This window comes from Crinia signifera, chromosome 1 (assembly GCF_055691185.1).
Source record: "Crinia signifera chromosome 1, ASM5569118v1, whole genome shotgun sequence".
In the NCBI taxonomy this organism is placed as follows: Eukaryota; Metazoa; Chordata; class Amphibia; order Anura; family Myobatrachidae; genus Crinia; species Crinia signifera.
Window position 1 is genome coordinate 291,145,754 of NC_139217.1, and position 25,268 is coordinate 291,171,021.

At 41.6% G+C, this 25,268-nt stretch overlaps 1 protein-coding gene across 6 annotated transcripts in view; it reads left to right on the plus strand.

Annotated features, from left to right (window-relative positions):
- FREM1 (FRAS1 related extracellular matrix 1) overlaps positions 1 to 25,268 on the plus strand; it is a 232,723-nt gene that overhangs the window by 56,013 nt on the left and 151,442 nt on the right. For 5 of the 6 annotated variants that reach the window (XR_014473687.1, XM_083185893.1, XM_083185856.1 and 2 more), the window contains 3 exons: positions 2,457 to 2,551; positions 8,677 to 8,978; positions 10,792 to 10,991. Coding sequence is in view for 5 of the 6 variants with exons in the window: in XM_083185893.1 (XP_083042019.1) it covers positions 2,457 to 2,551; positions 8,677 to 8,978; positions 10,792 to 10,991 (597 nt within the window). In the remaining variant the exon portion in view is untranslated. Of the gene's footprint in view, positions 1 to 2,456; positions 2,552 to 7,652; positions 8,008 to 8,676; positions 8,979 to 10,791; positions 10,992 to 25,268 lie in introns of those variants that run through there. The other variant, XM_083185883.1, reaches the window with a different exon arrangement.

Genomic DNA, 25,268 nt, shown 5'->3' on the forward strand with positions numbered 1-25,268 from the left:
GGGCTTTAGTCTGTCTTCATAAGGTGACGTTTTTTCCAGTCATAAACCATCCCATAAGGGTATATAATATATTAAGATTTTTGCAATATATAGTAATCCACATGTATATACGAAGCTGGATTGAAAAGTAATGCCTCCATGGCTATACGTTTTTTTTTTATTTTTGAACACATTTAAACACTTTGTACATTATAACTCAGTTTATCCTCTATGTAATGCACTATTCACTTTTCAACATAGTCCCCATTCCTTAACATGCATGTGGGAGGAGTTGGGCAAACCCGTCAATTTCAGCCAATACTGTAGAAAAATCACATGTATGACATCCGATCCGATCCGATCTAATGTGTGGTCCCGCGCGCATTGTATCGGAGCCAGAGATCATACAGGCAGCACATAAAATAAATCTTATGTGCAGCTGGCAGCAGCATATTGGCCCTTATTCTGATTGAGTTAGATGGCTCCGAGTGCGGACGGACGGCCGATGGTTGGTGTTTGTGCATGTGCAGAGGCGTATCTCCGCATGTGCGAATGCCTCATAGTACGAACACGGCGTGAGGTCCATGCAGAAAATGATCGTACGGAACCATCCGAGCAGGGGGTAGAGAGGGGTGTGAAGGGTTGTTTGGGCTCATTACCATATGCCCATATCCCTGCTTTCATACGGAAAAATGTCCGATGGTCTGGAACACTCGGTGCTGCCTGACCACTCGGTCCATCATTCCATGGTCGCCGACCATCGGAGGATGGGGGAGGTTCCCACAGATGGAGGAGGTGTGCGTACTTTTTAGCACCCACGATGTATCATATCCATTGCAGGGGGACGCCAGGAGCCGGGTGGAGGGAGCCGAGGAGGGATGCTGGGAGCTGGGCGGGGGACATAGAGAGCCGGGGCTGGGGGAACCGGGCAGCAAAAAATTAGAAATGAATAGACGCCCGTGGATTTTTTTTTTATTCTTCCTCCGCCTGGGATGAGGACTATGTTGAAAAGTGAACAGTGCATTACTTAGATTACACTGAGTTATCATGTACAAAAAAATTGTTCAAAGTGTTCAAATGCATAATCCAGAAATGAGTATATAATTCAATACATGCTTCTTCCATGTATCCCAAAAATCGTTTCATATTGGTAGTGGTCTCTTGCACCAAGTTAGTTAGTGACACAATCTACCTACGACAGATACAAACACACACACACACACACACACGTGTATATATATATATATATATATATATATATGGGAAAAAAAATTTCAAGAACCCGGCGACTGAGTGGACAAGAATATGCAAGATAGTATAGGTATGAAAAATTTATTTTCACAAACAGGACATATAAAACATATATATATATATAAAAAAAAAAGATATATCTATTAAAAAAGGGGGGGGGGGGGGGGGGTGTACCACTATAAATCGGAGGGGAACAACACGTTTAGTAGAAAAATTGAATAAGATGACCAAATAAAAATATTTTTTTGACTATGTAGGTAAAAAACAGTAATGTGTTAAAAACCACCTAAAAAGTCATAAAAAACCAAAATAGATGAAACGAGGAATCATAAAACAAGTATCATGGAAGATGTGATAAAAAGGAGGCTTAACTTAGTGCAGTGAGGTAGGATTTTCAGAAGCTGCCCAACATGTTTCGTCACAAAAGGACCCCCTGAGGAAGTCCTTTTGTGACGAAACATGTTGGGCAGCTTCTGAAAATCCTACCTCACTGCACTAAGTTAAGCCTCCTTTTTATCACATCTTCCATGATACTTGTTTTATGATTCCTCGTTTCATCTATTTTGGTTTTTTATGACTTTTTAGGTGGTTTTTAACACATTACTGTTTTTTACCTACATAGTCAAAAAAATATTTTTATTTGGTCATCTTATTCAATTTTTCTACTAAACGTGTTGTTCCCCTCCGATTTATAGTGGTACATCCCCCCCCCCCTTTTTTAATAGATATATCTTTTTTTTTTTTTTATATATATGTTTTACATGTCCTGTTTGTGAAAATAAATTTTTCACACCTATACTATCTTGCATATTCTTGTCCACTCAGTCGCCGGGTTCTTGAAATTTTTTTTCCCATATCTATGCTCTAAAAGGCGGGACACCACCGCTTCCAACCAAGACCTGTGCTGACACCCCATATACTTTAGGGGAGTTAGTGTGTCAAGTACCCTTTGTATTACCCGTCTTCCCTTTACTTGTACCTGGCGCTGACTACCCTTATCTTTTTTGTATATATATATATATGTATATATTCATTCAATATTTAGTATCCATTCAAAGGTTTCAATACACTTATACTAATTATACAGCGTGTTTTTTTTGCTAAAGCCCTGATATTCAGGGGATGGATGGAAAGTACAATGGACTTCCTGTTACTTTACAGTTAAAATCAGACAAATAATACTGTGTCAGATTGATGGTATTCACAGTATGTAATACTTTGCCCAGGTATTTGACTGTCATTTTCTGGCTGATGAAGTGCAATATATTCATAATGGCTGCCCCATTTTAGATGAGGATGAAGTTATGCTCCGGCTTTACAGGTCAGTTTATATTGGTGGTTTTGTGGAACAGAAACATAGGGGCAGATGTATTAAGCCTGGAGAAGAGATAAACTGGAGATAAAGTGGAGACAAAGTAAAAGGAGATAAAGCACCAGCCAATCAGCTCCAAACTGTCAATTTCAAACACAGTTCATTGGCTGGTGCTTTATCTCCTTTCACTTTATCTCCAGTTTAGCTCCAGTTATCTCTTCTCCAGGCTGAATACATCTGCCCCATAAAAACTTTGACAGAAATATTGTTGTGGATTATTAGATAGTCATTAGGTCTACCCCAAAAGGTCGACATGCAAAAAGTCAACAGGGTCAAAACAACAGGGGAAAGGTCGACAGGGTCAAATGTTGACATGATCGACAAGGGAGACATATGAAAAGGTTGATATGAGTTTTTCACTTTTTTTTTGGTGTCAGTGTTAAAAATTGTCAACATGGACACCCAATTAGTGTAATATGTACCCTCGTATGGCTTGCCATCCTTCAAGCTCTATGCCTTGCTATGCTCGGCACACTCTTATATTCTATACTCTATGGCCATGGTGAAGTAAATCAAGCTGGTTAAAAGAATTAAAATCATGAAAAGCCCATTTCGACTTTGTCATGTGTCTAACACTCAACACATTAGTGGGATCCCACCGGCGCTGTTTGTAATGGATAATAATCAATGCCAGGTGTTATTTATGGACCTCTCTTTGGGACCACACTGACCTTAATTCTGGTCCCTATATTCATATAAAGGTATCTTTATCTCCAAAATTGTCGCTCTACACTTCCCAGAAGTCCTTCAAAGTTTGTACTGATCTTATGATCAATCCCTATTTTCATGTAAAGGATATTTCAACTTCATCTGTTACCACACATCACAAATAGTATATATGGACCAAAGTACTGACCTGAAGTATAATCCCTATGTTCACATAAGGGTATCTTTGAACTTGGATCCTTATTCCAATGCAGTAACTGACATCATCAATCCTCCATTAAAACAGGGGGGTTTATTGACAGATTTCCATAAAAAACACAAAAACACTTTAAAATGAATGGGCGGTTTACACAAGTAGGACCAGTAAAGTCAGTACAAACTCTGAAGGACTTCTAGTAAGTGGAATGAGACACTTTTGGGGGGCGCACAAGTGACATAGCCGGATGTCAGCTGCCCGCCCATATCCCTGCTTTCATTCGGAAAAATGTCTGTGTGGTCTGGAGCACTCGGTCCTGCCTGACCACTCGGTCCATCATTCGATGGTCGGCGACTATCGGAGGATGGGAGAGGTTTCCACAGATAGGGGAGGTGTTCGCATGAAACATCTGCTCACGGTCCGTTCGCTCTGCGTTTTACCGCATTCGGATGGTGTGAGTGATCCATATGGTAGGCAGGGCTAAGAATACTCGGTGGCCGTCCGAAAATACACATCCGTCCGAGCAACTAGAATAAGGGCCCATGTGTTGAGTGTTGGAAAATTTGACATTGGTACCCTTGTGTGAATCCTTGGCTGTAGTTTCAAGAGCGCAGGCTGCCAAAATCTATATTTATTTTTATTCTTATCATGGGCCAGATTTACTAAGCTTCAAAAGTGATAAAATGGAGAGTGTTAAACAGCCAGCCAATCTGCTCCTACCTGCCATGTCACAGACTGTGTTTGAAAAATGTCAGGCACAAGCTGATTGGCCGGTTGTTTATCTCTCTCCATTTTATCACTTTTGAAGCTAAGTTCATCTGGCCCAATGTGTCTAACTTTTTCATGGTGACATTTTGACCCTGTCAACATTTTGACCCTGTTGTCCTCCTTCATGTCGACCTTCTGGGGTAGACCTATTGACTGTCTATCTAAACACTGCAGATCTATCAACCGAAAATAGCTATACATAGTTGGAATAAAGGCACAGAATTATTATTTTTATTATTATTATTATTATTATTATTATTATTATTACTAGTATTATTATTATTATTATTATTATTATTATATTGTTAATGCACCTTTACCTAAGGGGTTATTTTATATTTTAAACCACTGTGCATCACATTTTTACAAACTGCTTCAAATATGTAGAGATTTACTACATACGCACAAGGGACAACTCAGATATTGTTACTTTCTTTTATTTATAGGTTGCCAAAGTGTTCTGTATGGTTGTTCAAGGGGAAAAGAAGTTAGGAGTAACGTGCCTTTAAGTGAGCTTACATTAATGGAGACTATGGGCCAGATGTAATAAGCTTCAGAAAGTGATACAATGAGAGCGATAAACAGCCAGCCAATCCGCTCCTACCTGTCATGATACAGGCTGGGTTTGAAAAATTACAGGTAGGAGCTGATTGGCTGGTTGTTTATCACTCTTGTTTTATTACTTTTTGAAGCTTGATACATGTGGCACTAAATCATCTATTACCAGTGCATATCATTGCTGCCTGCTCTATATGTACAGTAGATTCTGTGAATATGGGACGACCCCCTGAATGAAGCAGATTATATTAGTAAGCTCACACACGTAAGTAAACACAAAGGGGCAGATGCTCATTTGGACATAAAATAGTTTGCAGATTGAAAAATAAGCAAAATGTTTCTGTGCATACTCCGGAATATACTGTGTGCTTGTGCATGTATGAATGTGATCCTGCGTGTGACTGGAGGGGTCCATTGAACAGCTGATAGAACGAAGGGACTGTCTAATGTACAGTAAGGCACATTCGCATAATTGTGAACAGACGCAGACTACAGGTCCAGTGGCAAACGCAGGATTTTTAGAGGGGGTGTTTCCAAATATAATCCAAAGTCTCCCACTCTACAGCACATTGGAATAAAGAAAGGGAGTCTGGGGGAGTGGTAACAGCCCTGATAATTAGTCTTTTTTTACAATGGATACAGTATGGAATACAGTATTAACAGTACAAATGGTCTATAGCAGGGGTGGCCAACCGGTCAGAGGTAAAGAGACGAAAATTACCGGCAGTCAGGCCAAAGAGCTAAAAAATGGGCGTGGTCAGGGGCGTGGTCATATGACACAAGGGGGAGTGGCTACATGACAAAACTTTATGCCCCCCAGTGCCACACATATATGCCCCACAGTGCCATATATGCCCCCACAGTGCCACACATATGCCCCACAGTGCTAGTTATGCCCCCAGTGCCAGATATGCCCCATAATGCCACACATATGCCCCCACAGTGCTAGTTATGCGCCTAGCTAAAGATATGCTTCCACAATGCCACATATGCCCCCCACAGTGCTAGTTATGCCCCCAGTGCCAGATATCATATGCCCCACAGTACAACACATATGCCCCGTGCCAGATATGCCCCCACAGTGCCACACATATGCCCCCAGATCCTGACCTAAAGAAACCCCCCCACACACACACACACATACACACACTTCAGGCTTCAATAAATATATTTCTGTGCATGATAACATACACTTTACTAGGATGGCAGGCGGCTGGGGCGGTGAATGAAGAAGCCAGTCACTGTCAGAGCACTGAGAGAAGGGTGGATCAAAGTGATGCCGACTGCGCAGTCAGTGTGACTAACATGGCGCCGGGGACACAGCTCCAATGTGACTGCACATGCGCTGGCTTGCGGCGGCCGCAGCTCCTCACACATGAAAGGTAGTGTCTGAGCCGGCGCCGCAGAGCCGCGCATCGCATCAAAGGCATGCTGCCGGGCATCATTAGTAGGGAAGTTAGACGGCGAGCCGCGGGTTGGCCACCGCTGGTCTATAGTATAGGCTGTTGCAAACATTTAAATAAGATAAGTGGTCAGGAAAGTTTAACATGCCATAATAAATGAATACACAGACATAATATAACCAGTACTGCATTTTCTAAGCTCACATTCACCCACCTTATGTTAAGGTTCCTGTCTCTTCCTCCTGGCAGCCACTCTCTGGTCTATTGCATTGCTTGAGGGCTCAGATCCACACATACAGAAAGCTTGGTAGAAGAAGCAGGGCTGTGGGAGCAGCTGAAATGAATGAACAATGAAAAAACTACAATATTAATATGTAGAATATTGTATTATTCAAATGTAGACTATTGTTACATCAAGTAAATATTCCACACGGTAGTGATCCAATGCCATTATATGCCCACAGCAGTGACAACAATTTATAATACAACTTACAGTATTTCCGGGTTAATTTTATGACACATACTAGTGCCTGAGTTTCTTTAATGCAACTTAGTATTGCCCTACTATAGTCCATTTTATATCCCATAGTAGTGCCTTAGATATTTTTATGCCATATAAGTGTGCCCCAATTCTTTATATGCCTACAAATAATGCCCCTAGTAGTGTATACTTTGCCTCAGAGGATTGTATCCACCCTAGTTCATAATAAGCACCATGGCAGTAATCGGTACTTATGTAGTATCTGGGCGTCCGATTTAGAAATCGGATCGGATCGCATCGCATGCGACCAAATCGTATGCGAGGCGATGGTCAAGATTTTTCCATAGGATTCAATGTTAAAATGGTCTGAGTCAATTCAATGGGAAAAAGGGGTCCTTTTCCTTTCCCCACTATCCAAGTGGGCATGGAGTTGGATATAAACCTGTGGCGAGCGTAGCGAGCCACCGAGCCCGAAGCGTGGCGAGCGTAGCGAGCCCCGCGAGGGGACACAGAATACTTTTTAAGAAATATGCGTCCCCTCGCGGGGCTCGCTTCGCTCGCCACGCTTCGGGCTCGGTGGCTCGCTGCGCTCGCCACGCTATATAAAATCAACTCTATGCCCACTTGGATAGTGGGGAAATGAACAGGACCTTCTTAACATTGAATCCTATGCAAAATCGCATTGAATCGCATCGCATCTGATTGTATGCCTTAAGGTAAGGCATACAATCACAAAATCGGCAGCCCAGATACTACATAAGTACCCAGTAATCTTCCTATATGTAATATAGACCCCCACCCAGCGACCAACTGGGTCACTGAATCAGCCCTGGCATTTGTGCATGCGCGCACTGCCTCTCCCGGCTTGCAGAATATCGGCGTGTGATGCCGCCCTTTCTCCTGGACCTCAGCAGCACACAGAGAGAGATGTCGGACCCACCACAAGTCCAGCAGCTCTCTTTGTGCACCGATTGGAAGGCAGAGCCTCCACCTTGCATGAAGAAATCGGCCAACCTGGCCATCAGCCCCTCTGGCATTTGCCAGAAGTGCCAGATGGCCAGTCCTGCCCTGCCCCCACCTCTCACCCTCACCTCCATACCACATGTTGTCCTATACCAAACAGAGGACCCCTTCCGTTCCCTGCTTTATTCTTACCTTACAGACAGGTACCTCTCCAACTGGCATTTCCTCCATCTGTCTTCTCTGGTGCTGAGAGCCACACCAGCAGACGTGACCTCAGACGTGACCTTCTAATGATGAAGAGACTATCTGAGCAGCATTTGGCACTGTTGACGATGGAAGCTGGGTACAAGGAGATGTGCCCCGTGAGCTGGTAGCCTTATTTTCAAAATAAATTCCCCTTACTGTTCTATTATATTTTCATGCTTCCTCTTTTTTACCTTTACACAAGGGACTTTATACTTTCAGTAAAGCACATGAAATAATGCTGACCTTCATATAGGCTTAAAGAGTACACGTAAGTGTGGCAATAAGAGCCATATAAAAGCCAATTCAACTAATATATTATAGACAGCATGGTAGATTCATCCAGTGGGAGCCACATAGTAAAATCCCTCAGCAATCCCAGTGACCCCTAGCCCCACAGTTAGTAAAGTTGCAAAGGGTGGACAGGCAGTGGCTATCCAATGAAAGTGACATACCGGACAGGCAGGTCCAGGGGGATTAGCAGAGAGCACTTACAAGGCAAAGCAAATCCCCTGCATATTTGGCAGCCCTTCATAGTTTCTATGGGCTGCAGCCAATACCGCTCTTCAATGGCGGCTTCTTGTTTGGTGCGCATGACCTTACATTTGTGCACACTGCGGTGCAGTTCTCCTGCAAGGAGAAGGTAGGAGCCATCGCTGAGATGGGCTACATATAGCTTTTAGACAGTGGTTTGTTTGTTTTTTGTTTGTTTTTAGATTATTAGTATTTAGACATGTCAGGTCTCCAGAAGCGTATGTAATGTCCATGACTAATTCTACCATTAATGTTTACGCAGGTTTACAGAAACAGAAACATTCACCGAAAATTTTATATTACGTGTGAAGTTAGTGGAACCTGATTGTAATATTATAAATCAGGGACCTAAGAAACTGGAAGTGACAGAATTCTATGGCTTATCAAATCCTATTGACAAAAACGTACTGATCTTCGATTATGAGAAAAGAATAAATCTGGAGTGCACGGTGCGAGTGGCATCTTTGGAGTCTCATTTGCCAGCTCATGGCCAACTCGTGACTGGAGATCCTGTGAAGCAGCCTCCACGCGGAGATCACCCACACAGCATCGTCAGTGGATTCAGTGAGTTTCTTTAATTAGCAATGAACATTTTGTGCATTCAGTTGTATGGCTGCTGAATAAACATACATCCTTCTTGATCTACTGATTCTTTTGATATAATCCCATATCTAAACTGCATATATTCATCCCTCAAAGGGGCCTATTAATAAAAGGTATTTCCCCCCATAAATAATGCATACTTTTTAATTTTAAGAATTTCCTAATGCAGGAAATATCACCTATATGTCCTGCATTGTGCGAGCTAAAACAAATGACTGCAATCCTCATTATTCCCAATGGTACAAAGGCTTAGATTTTCTGAGCTTGGTCATGCTAGCACCTATCGTTTTTACATGGCATTTACCATTTTGTTCTTATGGAGGCATTATCGCCATAGGGACGATCATCTGATCCCTCCATGGTAGCCTACATGCCCCGCCCCTTCTGGCAATCACAATTTGACACTGCACATTTGCTACCTTATTGTATGTAATACATGTGCAGTATCAGAATAGACAGTGCAATGCTGAGCTGCTCTCCAAGACTACTGTCCTGACAAGAGTTTTGTGAAAGTTGACAGGCATTGACCACACATATTAATGAGTAGGTCCTGATGAGTGTATAATGCAGTCTCTGTATCAGTTTTAGTTGCCAATCTCTGAAAAGTATAATGCAAAGTGGGAACACAAACAACTTTGTTATTTCTTGCTGCAGTCACTTATGCTGTCAAGTAGTATATGTAAAAATTAGATACTGATAAGCATCGCTGAGGTTATGATTGGGACAAATACTTGTCTCTATAGTGCCTGTTTACAATGGGCCTACACCAATGCGGCCTATCAATTAAAAAAGTAAAGTGCGGCTTGATGATTTCATTCATGGTAAGTAGTGTAACAAATGCTCAAACACTTGTGCGAGATTTTGCATGCTAGCCTTGCATGCGATACCCCTTCAACCGACTCGGCAGCTCCATTGCTAGCGATACATGGTACAGTATGCTAAAATTTTGCATACAATGTTTTGCCAGGGATCCCATTCATTACCCCGGGTATGATAAAACCTTGCATTAGCCATGACAATCTGTGGGTACGACGCTGTGCATTTTACGTAAATGACGTACGATTTTATACTTTTAATGTGATTTATTGTCCAGAGCATCGAAATCATGCAGATAAGTGTAAAATCACACTAGCGTATGGGCATCTTAATGAGGAATCGCTCTCTGCTGCACCATGGCCGATACTGCAGACTAATGCAGCTGATTGCAGTATCATGGACCCTTGAACCTGTTCTAAGATTAAAAAGTAGGCAAAAAATATCAAGAACTAGTGATGTGCTGTGGTCAATTTGATTTGCTAAACTGAATATCATGTCTCTCAAACTGTCCGTTTGTGTGTTTTCGAAACACTGCCATTTGTTGGCAGTGAGTGAAACTACATCTCTTTCTCTCTCGCACATATACAAACACAGAGGCAATCACAAGGTAGCAGACTAGCTTTCGAAGCATTTGCTTCCACCGGGCTTACTAGATGGATAATAGCAAAGAAGTGCTTTTATATCAAAGTGATTTGCCAGAAATTCTGACTGCAATGTAGATCAGATATAAGGTATGGTGACTATATAATTTGGTGTGTCATGTGTAGAAGTTAGCTTCAGCAGTACAATGAATACGATAAGGCAATGTAGGGTTTATGCTGAACTATAAAAGAAGGTAACATAAATCCTCTTTTTTATATACATATTCTTCTCTTTAAATATATAGAACTAATTTGTAGTAATATTTTTTGTCTCTTATAAAAGAATGACATGGAAATAATGAAATATGTTCTTTCAGATCAGAAAGCAAGCCCCTTGTGCAAGAGTGGGGGCTGTATTACAGGCATTAATAAGCTGAGGACTGTCCTGAAAACCAGCTGTGAGGAGTTCCTATTAATGGGGATAAAGTATCAGCACCTAGACCCTCCGTCACCAAACATTGATTACATCAGTATCCGGCTAGACCTAACTGATACCAGGAGCAGAGCTGTGTACAAGGTAACTGTGCTTCACAGAATCATTATGTAATACTGTACTTTGCTATGCAAGGTATTATGCCTGACACTGCAGTGTGCACTACAGTGGGTGTGATTACACATAGCAGGTCATTCCTAGCAGCCTCTACAGCTGCACAAAAGGCCAGGAGCATGTCACATGACCATTGTCAGATGGTGACAGATATAAGTGACAGTTGGTGAGGACTGAAGGTGCCCATACACGGTGCGAGGGTCAGTGGCGTAACTTCATCCCAGTTGCCCGGAGGCAAGATGAATATTGGTGCCCCCACAACACTCACACAACGTTATTCAATATATATATATAGAGAGAGAGAGAGAGAGAGCATATATATTTTTCAGAACTCAGCCACAGAAGCATATTTGATTGCTTTCAATTAATGTATTTAAACTGGCAGTGGTGGAGAGGTGCCCCCTTGAGAGCAGGAGCCCGGTAGCAGATTACTCCATTGCCTCCTAGAGTTCTGCCTCTGGCGAGGGTGCTGTGCGATGCGATGCGTGCTCCCACGGGCATCCCATCGCACAGCACATAAAGTCAGCACATAACTTGCTGTTTTGAATGAAAGGATTATTATAATATTGGTACATTATTGTAGCTGTGCTGCTGTCCCACTCTCTAGCATTGTAAGCTATTGAAAAGGAAGCTGGTTGTATAAATGTATATAGTATTTTATTTAAAATATATGATTTTGTATTATAATATGTAATATACTATTGATCCCTATATACTGTAGATTGGAGGTTACCAGTTTATTAAAGAGTAACACCTTAGTAAATATACATAATTTTATATAAAGTGTCATTACTGTATTGGGTTTTGGGGAACCACTAGCCTCTCTGCTGTAGGTGTGCAAAGTCTGAGAGAAGCACCTTGAACAACCCACACCAGTCGGTTTTCTATAACACATTATAATGTGAGAAAAATGTTATATTGATATATTATTATTATTATTGTTATTATTATTATTATTATTATTTGTGCACATTTCTTCAAGAGTTATTTGTAGTCTAATTTACGCACACATACCCTTAAGGCATTAACTATACATCTGACAGTAAATGAACGATAGTATAACTTAAAAGATGCATACTACTTTTTGTAATTCATACAAGCCAACTTAAGTCAGACAAGTAATGAAAATACATGTAGGATTGGTTGCCATGGGATAAAACATTGAGCCTTCTTGATTTCATATATTTACTATTTAAAATATGACATCATATTAATAAATCCACATTTAAGAGAAAATAGTGTAGAATTATATAACATAACTGAAAATCAGTCAATGTTTTATAAAAAAAAGTGTGTCATTTAATTGTATATGAACTCTTGTCATTGAAAGAATTACAATTAATTTGTTTGTTTGTGTTGTTATACCGCTGTATAGTTTTACATCTGCCATAGTCATCCAGATGGTGCTTTGCTAAGTCAATAACAAATATGTGTATTTAATTAAAATAACAAGAACAATTTTTCTGAGATCTTTTCAACTGCATGTAATAATACAAAGTAGCACTAATATCAGTCTTAAGATAAATACTATGTACAGTATATATTCAAAGGCTAAACATAATATAATGAATAAATATGTTAGTTTCTGAGTGACTATAGCCCAAATCACAGGTTTATGTACCCAGCTTTCTGTTTATACTGGAAACATTGTCCTTGAACGTCTACAAAGTTTATTTTCTTTTGATTTATTTTCTTTTATGAGAATTTCTAAGATACAAAAATAAGCTAAAATATATACCGTATTTATCGGCGTACAACACGCACTTTTTTACATATATATTGTACAACTATATATGAAATTGCTTGAAAATGAATGGTGACTCTCAATGTATCTCTTCCTGGTAAAATTTTTATAAATAATATTATCTATTATGCAATGGGTTTAATGTCCATTTAGCACCGGCTATATACTATACATTGCCCTCCATAGTGGTAATAGTATACATAGGATGACAGCTTTCAAAAGACCAAACCGACATCCCAATATTGAGAATCCTGACAGGAGCTCCATAATAACCCTTTCACATCACAAAAATAACCCGGGTCGATCCCAGGTTGTAGCCGGGTTGACTTGGGTCTCTGTGCGATGTGAAAGGGCCTTTTTCAATTTCTTGGGTCCAGCAACCCGGCATTTTGACCTGGAAGGGTTAATCCCGGATCGAAGAGAACACTGGGGAATAAGGAGAGACCCAGCCTAGGCTGAAGTAGCTCCCTAAACCGATATCTGGCGCTAATGGGTATGTCAGAAATTTGTATAAATAGTGAAGTTGCTGCAGCAATGTAAATGTGAGTAGCCAATACTCACACAAAGAAAGGGGGAGTCAGGATATCAATAATACATTGTGCTGCTATATTATACTTAGATAATGGGGTGGTGCCTGCTGTGCATATGTAGCGCCCTATTTTCAAACTAAACTCAGTGCTCTGAATAGGCATATAATTGTAAGAGATGCTAACAGATAGGCATACATTGCTGAAAATATAGTCATATCTGTGAATGACATTTGTCTATAAATACATATTTCCATAGGCACAGGCTAGGATTTAAAAGTTAATCTGTAGTTCATGAGAAGGTATATGTATGTGTATATATGTCATTTTTATTGATGGAACATAATTAATGTATGATGTATATATGCATGTGTTTACACATTTTAATGTATTTCATGTATTTACACACGGCTGGCAAGAGAATAAAGGGACACTTGTGGAAACTTCCAGAGCCACCTTATGCTTCGTGACAAGGGAGTCACATGATGCCAGTCACATGACAGTCCTAGGGAAGAGTAGGAAAACATCTCATAGTGACAGTTAGAAAAAAACCGCCATTACCCCAGACAGGACTGACATCCTAGGAGCTACCTGCACTGCTGGTAAAGGAGATGTGCTGTAACTAGAGCAAAGACTGGCACTGTGAGTGAGTGACAGCCAGGGCAGGGCATCAAGGGAGCAATACCTGTCGTTAGGGTGGTCTTTTCGGCATCGGCAGGAGTCAGTAATAGAGTAAAGCCATACAGGGCCTTAACTATAATTGGCAGCAGCAGCAGCTTCTGTGCTAGACTTTCTTCCATGGATGCTGTAGTGGCCATAAAGTGAAGAAGGACTGATGAGTATATAGTCCACACTGCGGTGAGTGGCATCAGTGAAGCCAGCAGCCTTGTGTACAGACACTACTTGCAGCATACACAAGCCAGCCGTAGCAAGTCAGAGATTGGGGGAGCAGCCAAGCTGTAGTACAATGACCAGGCAGCCAGTATAACCTGTGTGTGGTGCTATGTTAGAGCTGCTAGCTACGTCATATGAAGTGATGATAATTCCTGTCGTTTTATGAATACAGAGACTATAATTATTAACATCCTAAGTGCAGACAGCTTCTAATATCTGTTGCAAATGTAAACTGATGAGGACACGTTGCATGTTTAAGAAGTGAGTTTAGTCTCAATATAAGCTCCAGAGGAACAGTTTCAGGAATAAAAGTAAAGCTTTATACATTTATACATTGACAGTCTGGCCTGAACTTACAAAACTGAGCTGAGGACATTGATACAATTTCATCTAAATGTTACATTTCAAGAGATTCAAGTGATTTGCTAGCGATTGCAACGTTGTATCCAGTGGCAAACGCAGGATTTTCAGAAGGGGGTTTCCAGAGGGGCGGAGCAAAGCACGGAGATGGACACTTAGGTGACCCAGTATATGCGGGTCAGTTAAAGTATTATAGATAGACCAAATGTATATAAATAATAATAATAATAATAATATACACACACACACACACACACACACACACACACACACATATATATATATATATGTATATATATATGTATATACATACATACATACATAACAGCAGTGTAGACCCCTGGGCATAGCAATGTATTGGGGCCCCTACCGATCCTCCAGCGGTAGGGGTGGGGAAGCTTTGATGTCCCGCGGGTGGTAGGGGGTATTATATCAACCGCTCAGCATATAGGGCCTGGATCAGTAATTTCCACTAATTACCCCTTTACTGCATAGATGGTGGGAGATGGGGTGGGAGAAGGGGGCATTGGGCTAAATGAAGGGGCCCTTATACATAACTTCCAGGGTGGTAGAGGATGTTTAATACGCAGAGGAGGGGTGTATAGTGGAGTGGGCTTATTATTCATAATTTTCTGGTGGGAGGACAGCTTGCTTGACTGCAGATATCTCCAGATCCCAGAAATAGATTTCTTAGATTTTAATGGAATTAAAATCTAGAGAATCCCATCTACTAAATTGTATTGGGGACTAGGGGATCAGAGTTCAGGAGGCAGAGCAATCTGCCAACGAGTATATAAAACTACATATCAGGTGTGTGGAGCTGGAGCAGTAACCAGCTGCTGGAAGGCTGATATCTCTGGTTCTGGGAACAGTAAAGACAAGCTACTAGTGTCCATCAAATCGGGAGAGTCCCGGCTTTTGGAATATACCCTCAGAGAAACCCTAAGTCAGACAGAACCTGAAATATCTGACTGGGAAGAGCAATTAACAGCCTTAGATGGGGACCACTGTTTTGAAGTCAGATATCTCTGGTTCCCAAGGGCCGATTTTTAAAATTCTTGCACCCATAGAAAGAGGGGACCCTCAGCTTTCAGTCTAAGGCCCTTAGACTCCTGGGGGGGTTTCTGGGTACTCAGAAACCCCCCCTGCGTGCGCTACTGGTATCATTTGCCTTCATAGCCTGTTGTACTTCTGCAGGACTGTGCTCAGATAAACGCATATGCAGCTAACACCGTTACTTTACATTAAAGAAAAGAACTTTAATTGTTCATAATTGGACCATAGAGAAGAGTTGTACAGTATACTTCTCAGGGTGTGATTCAGCACAAGTATAGTTTGGATGTCATTGTTGCAAAGGACACAAACCTAAGATACACTTTATTAACTGGAGGTCAAACTACGTAAAAGGAGAACATAGCGGAATTTAATGCTCTACTAGCATACAGAGACTTTATCCAGTAAGTGGCTACACTGGATCTTATATGGGCCCCAACTGCGCACAGCTGGTATTGACATATTAGTAATAATAATATTTTAAATTTTTTATTTATACCCGGGTATATATATATATTTAAATATAACAAATTGGTTTTCTAAAGTTTTTTGTATTGCATGCAAGTAGTCTGTTGTATAGGTATATATATATTTGTTTTTCTTTCCACTTTAATATTTGATAATTGTTATTATACTAATGTATACTAATATAGCCTAAGTGTTGTTAATTTATCATAAAAAATATAAAGACGTTTTTACTTTATAATTGTATTGAATAACTAATCTGTATATTAGAATTAGAGGTTATCCCTAGCTAACCTATTTTAATTACCCATAGGGTCATTATAACAAAAGCTTGGGTGGAGGCACAAAACATTAGCTAAGCAAGTGAACTAAGCGTTACATTTTGGAGGCACCAGCCGAGATCCGAACATATAGTTGTCTCCTGTTTACCAAAATTAAAAGATGGAAATAGTAACTGGGGAAGACATTTTCCGTTGGTGTAGAGATAAAGGGGTTAATGTGCAGTGTAGTTTTGGGCTAGGAGGAAATTTCTCTGATGTCAGTGAGGAAAATGTACTAAAGGAGGTACAAAAATTGTATGGAATAAGTTACCCATATATTGTTGATAAGTGGAAGGGACAATATGGGGATCCATTTGCTTTACTGATCAGTAACAGAAACGATTTAGACCAAGTATTTTTTCCAAGAATGATTGCTATGGAAAATGTACCAGGAAGAAGGATACAACTTTTGTGGCCAGACGGTGGTAATATTGGGGGAGAAGACGCCACAGAAACAGAGGACCATGGATCAGGAGAATTATTTTCTGGGGGCTGTTTCCATGCTACCACTTCAGATTCTGTTCCACAAGAGAATAAAGGTGAAATAACTGGGGTCCAGGTAGAAACTGTGGTAGATAAAGTTGTTAGTCAACTGGAAAGGTGGCACTATGAGGGAGGATACCGACGTTTAAGGATCTTCTCTGGGATATCACCTGTGCCTGCAGGTGAAGAGAATTATGAATTGTGGAGGGAGGCTGCAATACAACACTCCGAAGAATGGCAGTGTCCGGAACATATAAAGAAACAGAGAGTTGTAGAAAGTTTAAGGGGACCAGCCATGGGAGTTATTCAGGCTACCAGAAGAAGTAATTCCCAGGCTACTCTAAAAGATTATATAGAAGCCTTAGATTTTTCATATGGTACATTGGAAGATGTAGGGGATTTGTTGGCCAGGTTAAATAACACATATCAAGAGCCTGGAGAAACATTAACACATTATATATACAGAGTTGATCGATTAATTTATAAAATTATTGATAAGGGAGGTCTTGCTAAGGGAACTGAGGATGAGCAACGGATGAAGCAAATACTCAAGGGTGCTTTGACTAATAATCCGGTTGCTCAACTATTAAGATGTACTATGACAAAGGTTCCTCCTCCTACTTTAACCGAGCTGGTCAGAGAAGTCAAATTGGAGGAAGTCCAGATAGCAAATAGGGAGAAAACTATAAAAAAAGTAAAAGTGGTTCTTCCTGCTTCTGATCAACCCACTATGGATGAGAGGCTATTCAGATTGCTGGAAGAGCAAAACAAGAAAATAGATCAACTCATAGAATTACAGATAAAACAAACCAACAATGTTAATATGCCTTCCGGTATGGGAAGAGGAGCCAATAGGCAAAGGGGTAACCACATTACCTATACTTGTTATAGTTGCGGGCAAATCGGACATCGATCATTTGAATGCCTTAATTCTGGGAATAATAGAGAGAATAATTATGCTGCACGGAGGATGCCATCCCAATCGGGAAACTCTCAAGGGAGCTCTGTGATCCCCTCACAGACTCCCCAGTTATAAATGTCCGAGCAATGGGGAGTGTCCAGTGGTCAAATAGTCTTCCTGATAGCTTAATGGGAAAGGCTCCACTGGTTAAAGCAATGATCAATGGACATCAATGTACTGTATTAATGGATAGTGGATCTCAAGTATCCATTATTTTTGAGTCCTGGTATAGTGGTCTCACAATCTGGGGCTTGAGTGAACAAAAGTATCCTTATTTAGGCTATGTTGTGGCTCTAATTTCATTTGAACCTGGGTTGATCACACCAAATGAAACTGTTCCATATATAGCTTCAGTTTGTCCTGACTCCCCTGGTGATAACGGAGAATTACCTGCCATAGTAGGAACTAATACTAACATGTTCAAAAATCTGATTAAGTGGTGTGAAAAGCAAGAAAAAGAACAACCTAGCTTTGTAGATAGTAAATCAGGTAACAGTAATTACATATGCCAGAGAGTGAACTGTGCACCAGGACTTCCTGCCACAGATTGAAAAACAAATAAAATAATGTCCCTGAATTTAGAACCCTGTTTTGATGGTAGTGATATTGATTGTGAAAGAAAAAAACAGTTGATGGAACAACTTCAACTTAGAGAACAAGTTTTTTCCAAAAGTGAGTGGGATATAGGTTCTGCTACTGGTGTGGAACATCATATTCGATTGAAAGATGACACCCCATTTAGAGAAAGGTCAAGAAGGTTAGCACCTGCAGACTTTGAGGATGTGAGAAAACACTTAAGGGGTCTTTTAGAAACTAGTGTAATTGCTGATTCAGAAAGTCCGTATGCATCCCCTATTGTGGTCGCCCGAAAGAAAAATGGAGAAATTAGATTATGTGTTGATTATAGAACTCTAAATGATCGTACTATACCAGATCAATACACAGTACCGAAAGTGGATGAAGCTCTAGACTGTCTTCAAGGTAGTCAGTGGTTCTCAGTACTAGACTTGCGAAGCGGTTATTACCAAATCCCCATGAGTAAAGAAGATCGCTCTAAAACAGCTTTCATTTGTCCGATCGGATTTTTTGAATTTTTGAAAATGCCCCAAGGAATTAAGGGTGCTCCTGCTACATTTCAGAGGACTATGGAGAAAACAGTTGGGGACATGTGCTACAGAGAAGTATTGGTTTATCTCGATGATATAATTGTGTTTGGAAAGACTCTTGAGGAACACAATGTGCGGCTCCTTAAAGTACTAGATAGGCTGCAAGCTAGAGGACTGAAAAAATCAGTGGAAAAGTGTAAATTTTGCCAATCAGTAGTAAGATACTTAGGCCATATTGTTAGCCGGGCAGGTATAGCTACCGACCCAGAAAAAGTTGAGGTTGTGAAGAACTGGCCCCGTCCAGATAACCTGAAAGATCTACGGTCCTTTTTGGGGTTTTGTGGATATTACCGGAAATTTGTACCCCAGTATTCCAAACTGGCTAGACCCTTAACTGAATTAACCAAGGGATATCCTCCCACTAATTGGAAGAAGAAACTATCCCTGAAAAGAGATAATTATTATAAACCTCAGGAATCCTTTGGAGAAAGATGGGATGTCCAGTGTGAAGAAGCTTTTCTAAAGTTAAAATATAGTTTAACCAATTCACCAGTGTTAGCTTATGCCAACCCAGAACTCCCCTATGAAGTTCACATTGATGCCTCCTATGAAGGACTAGGTGGAGTATTGTACCAACTGCAAGAAAATAAATTAAAGCCCATTTCATATGTCAGTAGGGGTTTATCCATTAGTGAGAAAAGATATCCAGTTCATAAATTAGAGTTCTTGGCTTTAAAATGGGCCATTGTTGATAAATTCCATTATTACTTATATGGTGTTTCCTTTGTAGTTCAGACAGATAATAACCCTTTAACTTACATACATTCCACGGCCAAGTTAGATGCAACTGGTCACCGCTGGTTAGCAGCATTATCCAATTATAATTTTATCATTAAATACCGTCCAGGAATAAATAATCAGGATGCGAATGCATTATCTAGATTGCCAAGGAATGATGTCCATATTGCACAGGAAGAGTGGATTGAGGTCCCAGCTGCAGAAGTAAAAGGGTTATGTCAAATTCATATCACAAGACATGTGGAACCTATCATTATAACATCGATAGGGGCATCAGAAAGGGCCATCCCTCCTCTGTACTGCTGGCTAAGCCATTCTATAATGGAGGGATTGGAAGTAGTGAGTAAAGATGAGATGTCAAAAGAGCAGTATGAAGATGAAGATATTTTTCCCATTATCCATGCAGTTGAAAACCATCAAACAGATATTACTTATTCAAGCCTTTCCATCAATTCCAGAGTTCTTTTTCGACAAAGGAAGAATTTGATTGTAATGCAAGGATTGTTATACAGACGCATTAGAAGACAGGATGGAACCAAGAAATTACAACTAGTATTACCTGCAAAGTACAAAACAATGGTAATGAAATCCTTGCACAATAACCATGGCCATTTGGGATATGAAAAGACTAAGGGGTTAATCTCTGAACGATTTTATTGGCCTCTTATGAATCAAGACATAGAGCGCTTCTGCAAAACATGTGGCAGTTGTATAGTAAGAAAAACATTGCCCACAAAATCAGCCTATATGGTAAATATAACCAGCTCTGGGCCAATGGACTTAATATTTATTGATTTTCTGAAACTGGAAGATCCAAGCGGACGGGAAAGTAACATTTTAGTTATTACAGATCATTTCACACGTTACGCTCAGGCATATGTGACCCCTAACCAACGAGCCATTACAGTAGCCAAGACTTTATGGGAAAAGTTTTTTATACATTATGGCCTTCCAGGAAGAATTCACTCTGACCAAGGAAGAGATTTTGAGAGCCGTCTAATTCATGAGTTATGTGACTGCTGTGGTATAAAGAAATCGAGGACCACCCCATACCACCCACAGGGAGATCCACAACCAGAATGTTTTAACAGGACCTTACTGGATATGATAGGCACTTTAAATACAAAACAAAAACATCAATGGAGACAATATATCTCACATCTGGTCCATGCCTATAATTGTACAAAAAATGAGGCCACAGGATACTCCCCCTATTTACTCATGTTCGGAAGGGAAGCTCGCTTACCTATAGATGTGTGTTTGGGAACTAAGATTACTACCCCCTCTGCTCCCACTCACACAAAATATGTGAAACAATTACGGAGACAATTAAAAGAAGCCCACAACCTGGCACAAAATGTTGCTAGAAAGTTGGGAGACAGAAACAAACTCAGATATGACACCCATGTGAGGGAACATCCACTATCCCCTGGAGACAAGGTATTAATTAGACATTTGGGGTTACCTAGAAGAAAAAAAATAGCAAATAGGTGGAAAACAGAACCCTATATTGTTTTAAATCAACTACCTAATATTCCTGTCTATCAACTAATATCAGAGAACAGGCAAGGCCCTGTATTAACATATCATAGACAGCATTTATTACCCATACCACAAGATATAAGGTGGGAAGACACTGATGTATTACTGAATGATACTGATCCAAAACCTTTCCTGAAGGCAACTGTACCAGATGAGGAGATAGCAGATGGAGATGAGTTAGATACCTGTGACTATAGACATGGGTGTTACTACAGATGGGTCTTGTCCCATCCTTGCTGGCGGGTCGCCATGGCGTCTGCGCTGGCGACCCGCCAGCAGCCACGCCAGCGAGGAGACTGAGACGCGCGTGCGTCTCACGCGCACGCGCGTCTCAGTCTCCGTCGCTAGCGCGACGGAAACCCTGTCCGTCTCCGCCTCAGGGAGACGGACAGGGTTAGGGGGGGGTTAGGGGGGGGTGCGGGCAGTCGGCGGGGACCCCGGGTTACCGCCGGCAAGCCGGCGGGGACCCGGGGAAACGTATGGAAGCGCCGTCGGAAGGGGACGCGCGCGCCTCTCGTGCGCGCGCGTCCCCTTCTCACGATCGCCATGGCGCTGGCGGGGGATGGCGGCTGGCGACGCCAGCGCCATCCCCTGCCAAGATGGGACAAGACCCATCTGTACAAAGAGAATATGCCCCTAATTGTCAGTAGTGAGAAGTTAGTTGGGCCCATGGCTCCTGTGATGAATTTTACTGACAATGATTGGGAAAAAGAAAATAATAGCAATGTTAATGAAGAGTGTTGGAGTGGGAGTATTGATCAAATATCACAAGACCCATCTGGTGATGATTTAGGTGTAGAAGCACCTGAAATACCTAAATCACCTAGACCAAAAAGGGAATGTAAACCGCCTAGGATCTTTACATATGAACAACTAGGAAATCCTACAGAAATCCCTTTGCTAGTACATCCTAGAATAGTAATGTCCTGGCCTTATTTTGGATATGTAGGAAATTAAATTAATATTGAAGCTTAAAACGATATCATTTAGTACATGAAAGACCAATATGAATCTGTATGGTGATCCTGACCTTTATGTAAGTCAGAATCCCCAGGGGGAGAGTGTAGCGCCCTATTTTCAAACTAAACTCAGTGCTCTGAATAGGCATATAATTGTAAGAGTGTGACACCCCCAAGGCCAGTGGTGGCCCGGTTTACCTGAACTGGGTGGAGTTCACACTGTGAGGTTACTTCAGTTCTTCTTTTCCAATTCGGTCAGGAGTCTTTTTGCTCACAATGAATGGACAAGTTGGTACATTTATAACAGTTTAATTTTGTGACACTTGGGTGAGGGTATAAATGATCACCTTCAGTAATAACGTCAATTATGGTATCAAACAAACAAAGCACTGCACACTTCTGTACACATCTTTAGCGGAAGAGTACAATATATCCAATCCGATGAACAATTCAATTCTTGTAACACAATCTGTTTACCTGCAATATATGCAAACTTCTCTTCACAATACACTTACTATTATGTGCAATAGCTGCATACATTAACTAGACTCTGCTATATCATCCTACTACTGGGTACCCAGATACAACTCAATAGTCACTATTCCTTGTAATGATCCTGCAGATCACATGATGTGTAACAGTCTCTTCAGGTTGGCTCAGTCAGCAGTAAAGCACAGTCTTTATTTGGGGGTCAGTGGCTGAGAGTCTTGCAATAGGTTTGCTAACTGAAAACAGTCCAAGGCCAACTCATTTAGTTGTTCTCAAATCCTTAGACAGGGCTTAGTTAATGCTGAATCCCACATTCAAAGCAGCTTCCAGCATGAAGGGGTTAAATGAAGTCTCTGCATTCACAGTCTACTGAGAGATCCTTTTATAAAGGTTACAGTCTTTTTAGGGCAGTCCTGTTATACTCTGCTGGGGGGTCTGACAGGGACACACTTCTATAGCCAGGAGCTATCTTTTGCCTGAGTTCTCTGTGGATTCTTTCCTCTGTTAATACTGGAGTTGGGGTGAGTGGTGCAAACTTGGATCTAGTGGGGAGCACACTTTTACACAGGGGTGTTATAGTCAGACTCACGCTTTATTGGATGTTGCTGGTACAGGCTGTTACAGTGTCCTCCACTCTGCATGCTGTCCTGCTCTGCAGGGTCTCCTCTGAGCACATGGGGCTCTGTGTGTCTTTGCACCTTGCTGCTGCTGCTGCTGTTAGCAGTTATTTCCACTGTGTTCCACTCAGTAGCCTGCACTTTTATTGCTAGCAGGGATGGCTGGCAGATTAGCTGGGGAGATTAAGAACTCTCTCTGTGTCACTCTCTTCACACCTCAGTTCCATTCAGCTCAGACACCATGCTGCTGCTCTCTCTCTCTTCCACAAGCTTCTTCCTGCTGGGTTGATCCCGCCCCTGCTGGTAGCATTAAAGGGGCCTGCACTCAATTTACCCTCAGTGCTCCATACCTTAGGCAGATACTCAAAATGTCAGTTTATAGTGATTAGCAACCCACTGGGGTGCTACATTCGCCCACGCTTTTTCATGTGCGTGTCCTCACGCATCAACAGCTAATGGCAACGGGAACCATCAATCCCCATAACTGGCGGGCAAGATATTCCTTGTGCTTCTGGCTGGTAGAAATTCCTTTTGGATCTTTTTTCTTTCTTTCTTGATGCCTGCTGTAACCACAAGGTGACCTCCTCCTTGCTTATCGTGTGGTACTCAACGTCGGGCCCATGCAATTCTGGGAAGAGCCATGTCACCTTCTCCTTAGCTGCACTAGGGGTTTGTTCCGGGGCCTTACACTCAGACATTGATACATCTGACTCTTTGCTATTGGTTTCCAAGGCTCTAGATCTCTCTGCCACAACTAGTTGCCCCACAGCTTCAATGGCTCTTTCTCGGTGAGTTGCACTGGAATCTGTTGGTCTGGGGTTGGCTGTCCTGGAACCAGTGTGCTCTATCCTTTTTCTGTCCTCCCGTTCTCTTGGTTCTGGGGGAAATTGCCATCTGACTACATCCTGCAGCTTCGGTTGCATCTTGTTACCTCCCCGGGGTCTTTCCTCAACCAGCAGAACTTCACTTGGTTCCTCTCTACTTTTACTGTAATGGTAATCTTGCTGGCAGTAGCGTGAATGCTCTCTGAAAGGTGGACAGCGCCAATGCTGGCTGCCCTCTGCAGCATGCCTGTTGCCTTGCACCTGAGCCCCATTTAGACTGATCACGTGTACAGCCTTGATACCTTTCTTTCCATTTGCCAACTCAAATTCCACCATTTCGCCACTTCTCAGGCTCCGAAACCAGTTTCGGTTGGTTTTCTGAATGGCAGTAAAATGTACATACACGCTTTGTCTGGTGTCTGTTCTCTTGATGAACCCGTACCCACGTGGTACACTGAACCACACGACACGACCAGAGATCCTTCTTGGGTTGGTTCGCTCACCAGCCACAGCATTATGTACCCCAGACACTCTCATTTGGCTCTGTAATACTGCAGATGGGCCTGCATTTCTGGGTCGTCCTTCCCAGGGTGGTCCTCCTCGTGATGGTCTTCCTGAGGACTGTTGACAATGCCTCTCAATATGACCACTTTGTCTACATTGCCAACATATTGGCCTCCCTCGAGCATGAAACTGATTAGTCCCCCATCTTCCCATCTCCTGGGTAACGTCCCATCTGGATTGGTGCTTCACTCTGCGTTCTGAACGCCATTCCCCGTTTCTGTATACAGTCTGTTCTATTCTCTGGTTGGCTAGGGTCTTCCTCATCTCTGCAGTCATTTTGAGGAGTCCATCCAATGTTACAGACAATTCCCTAAAGGCTTTGTCATCTGCAGTGGGGTTGCCTTTATGCACTTCCATGTCCGATCCTGTTCGGTATGACGCCATATGTGACACCCCCAAGGCCAGTGGTGGCCCGGTTTACCTGAACTGGGTGGAGTTCACACTGTGAGGTTACTTCAGTTCTTCTTTTCCAATTCGGTCAGGAGTCTTTTTGCTCACAATGAATGGACAAGTTGGTACATTTATAACAGTTTAATTTTGT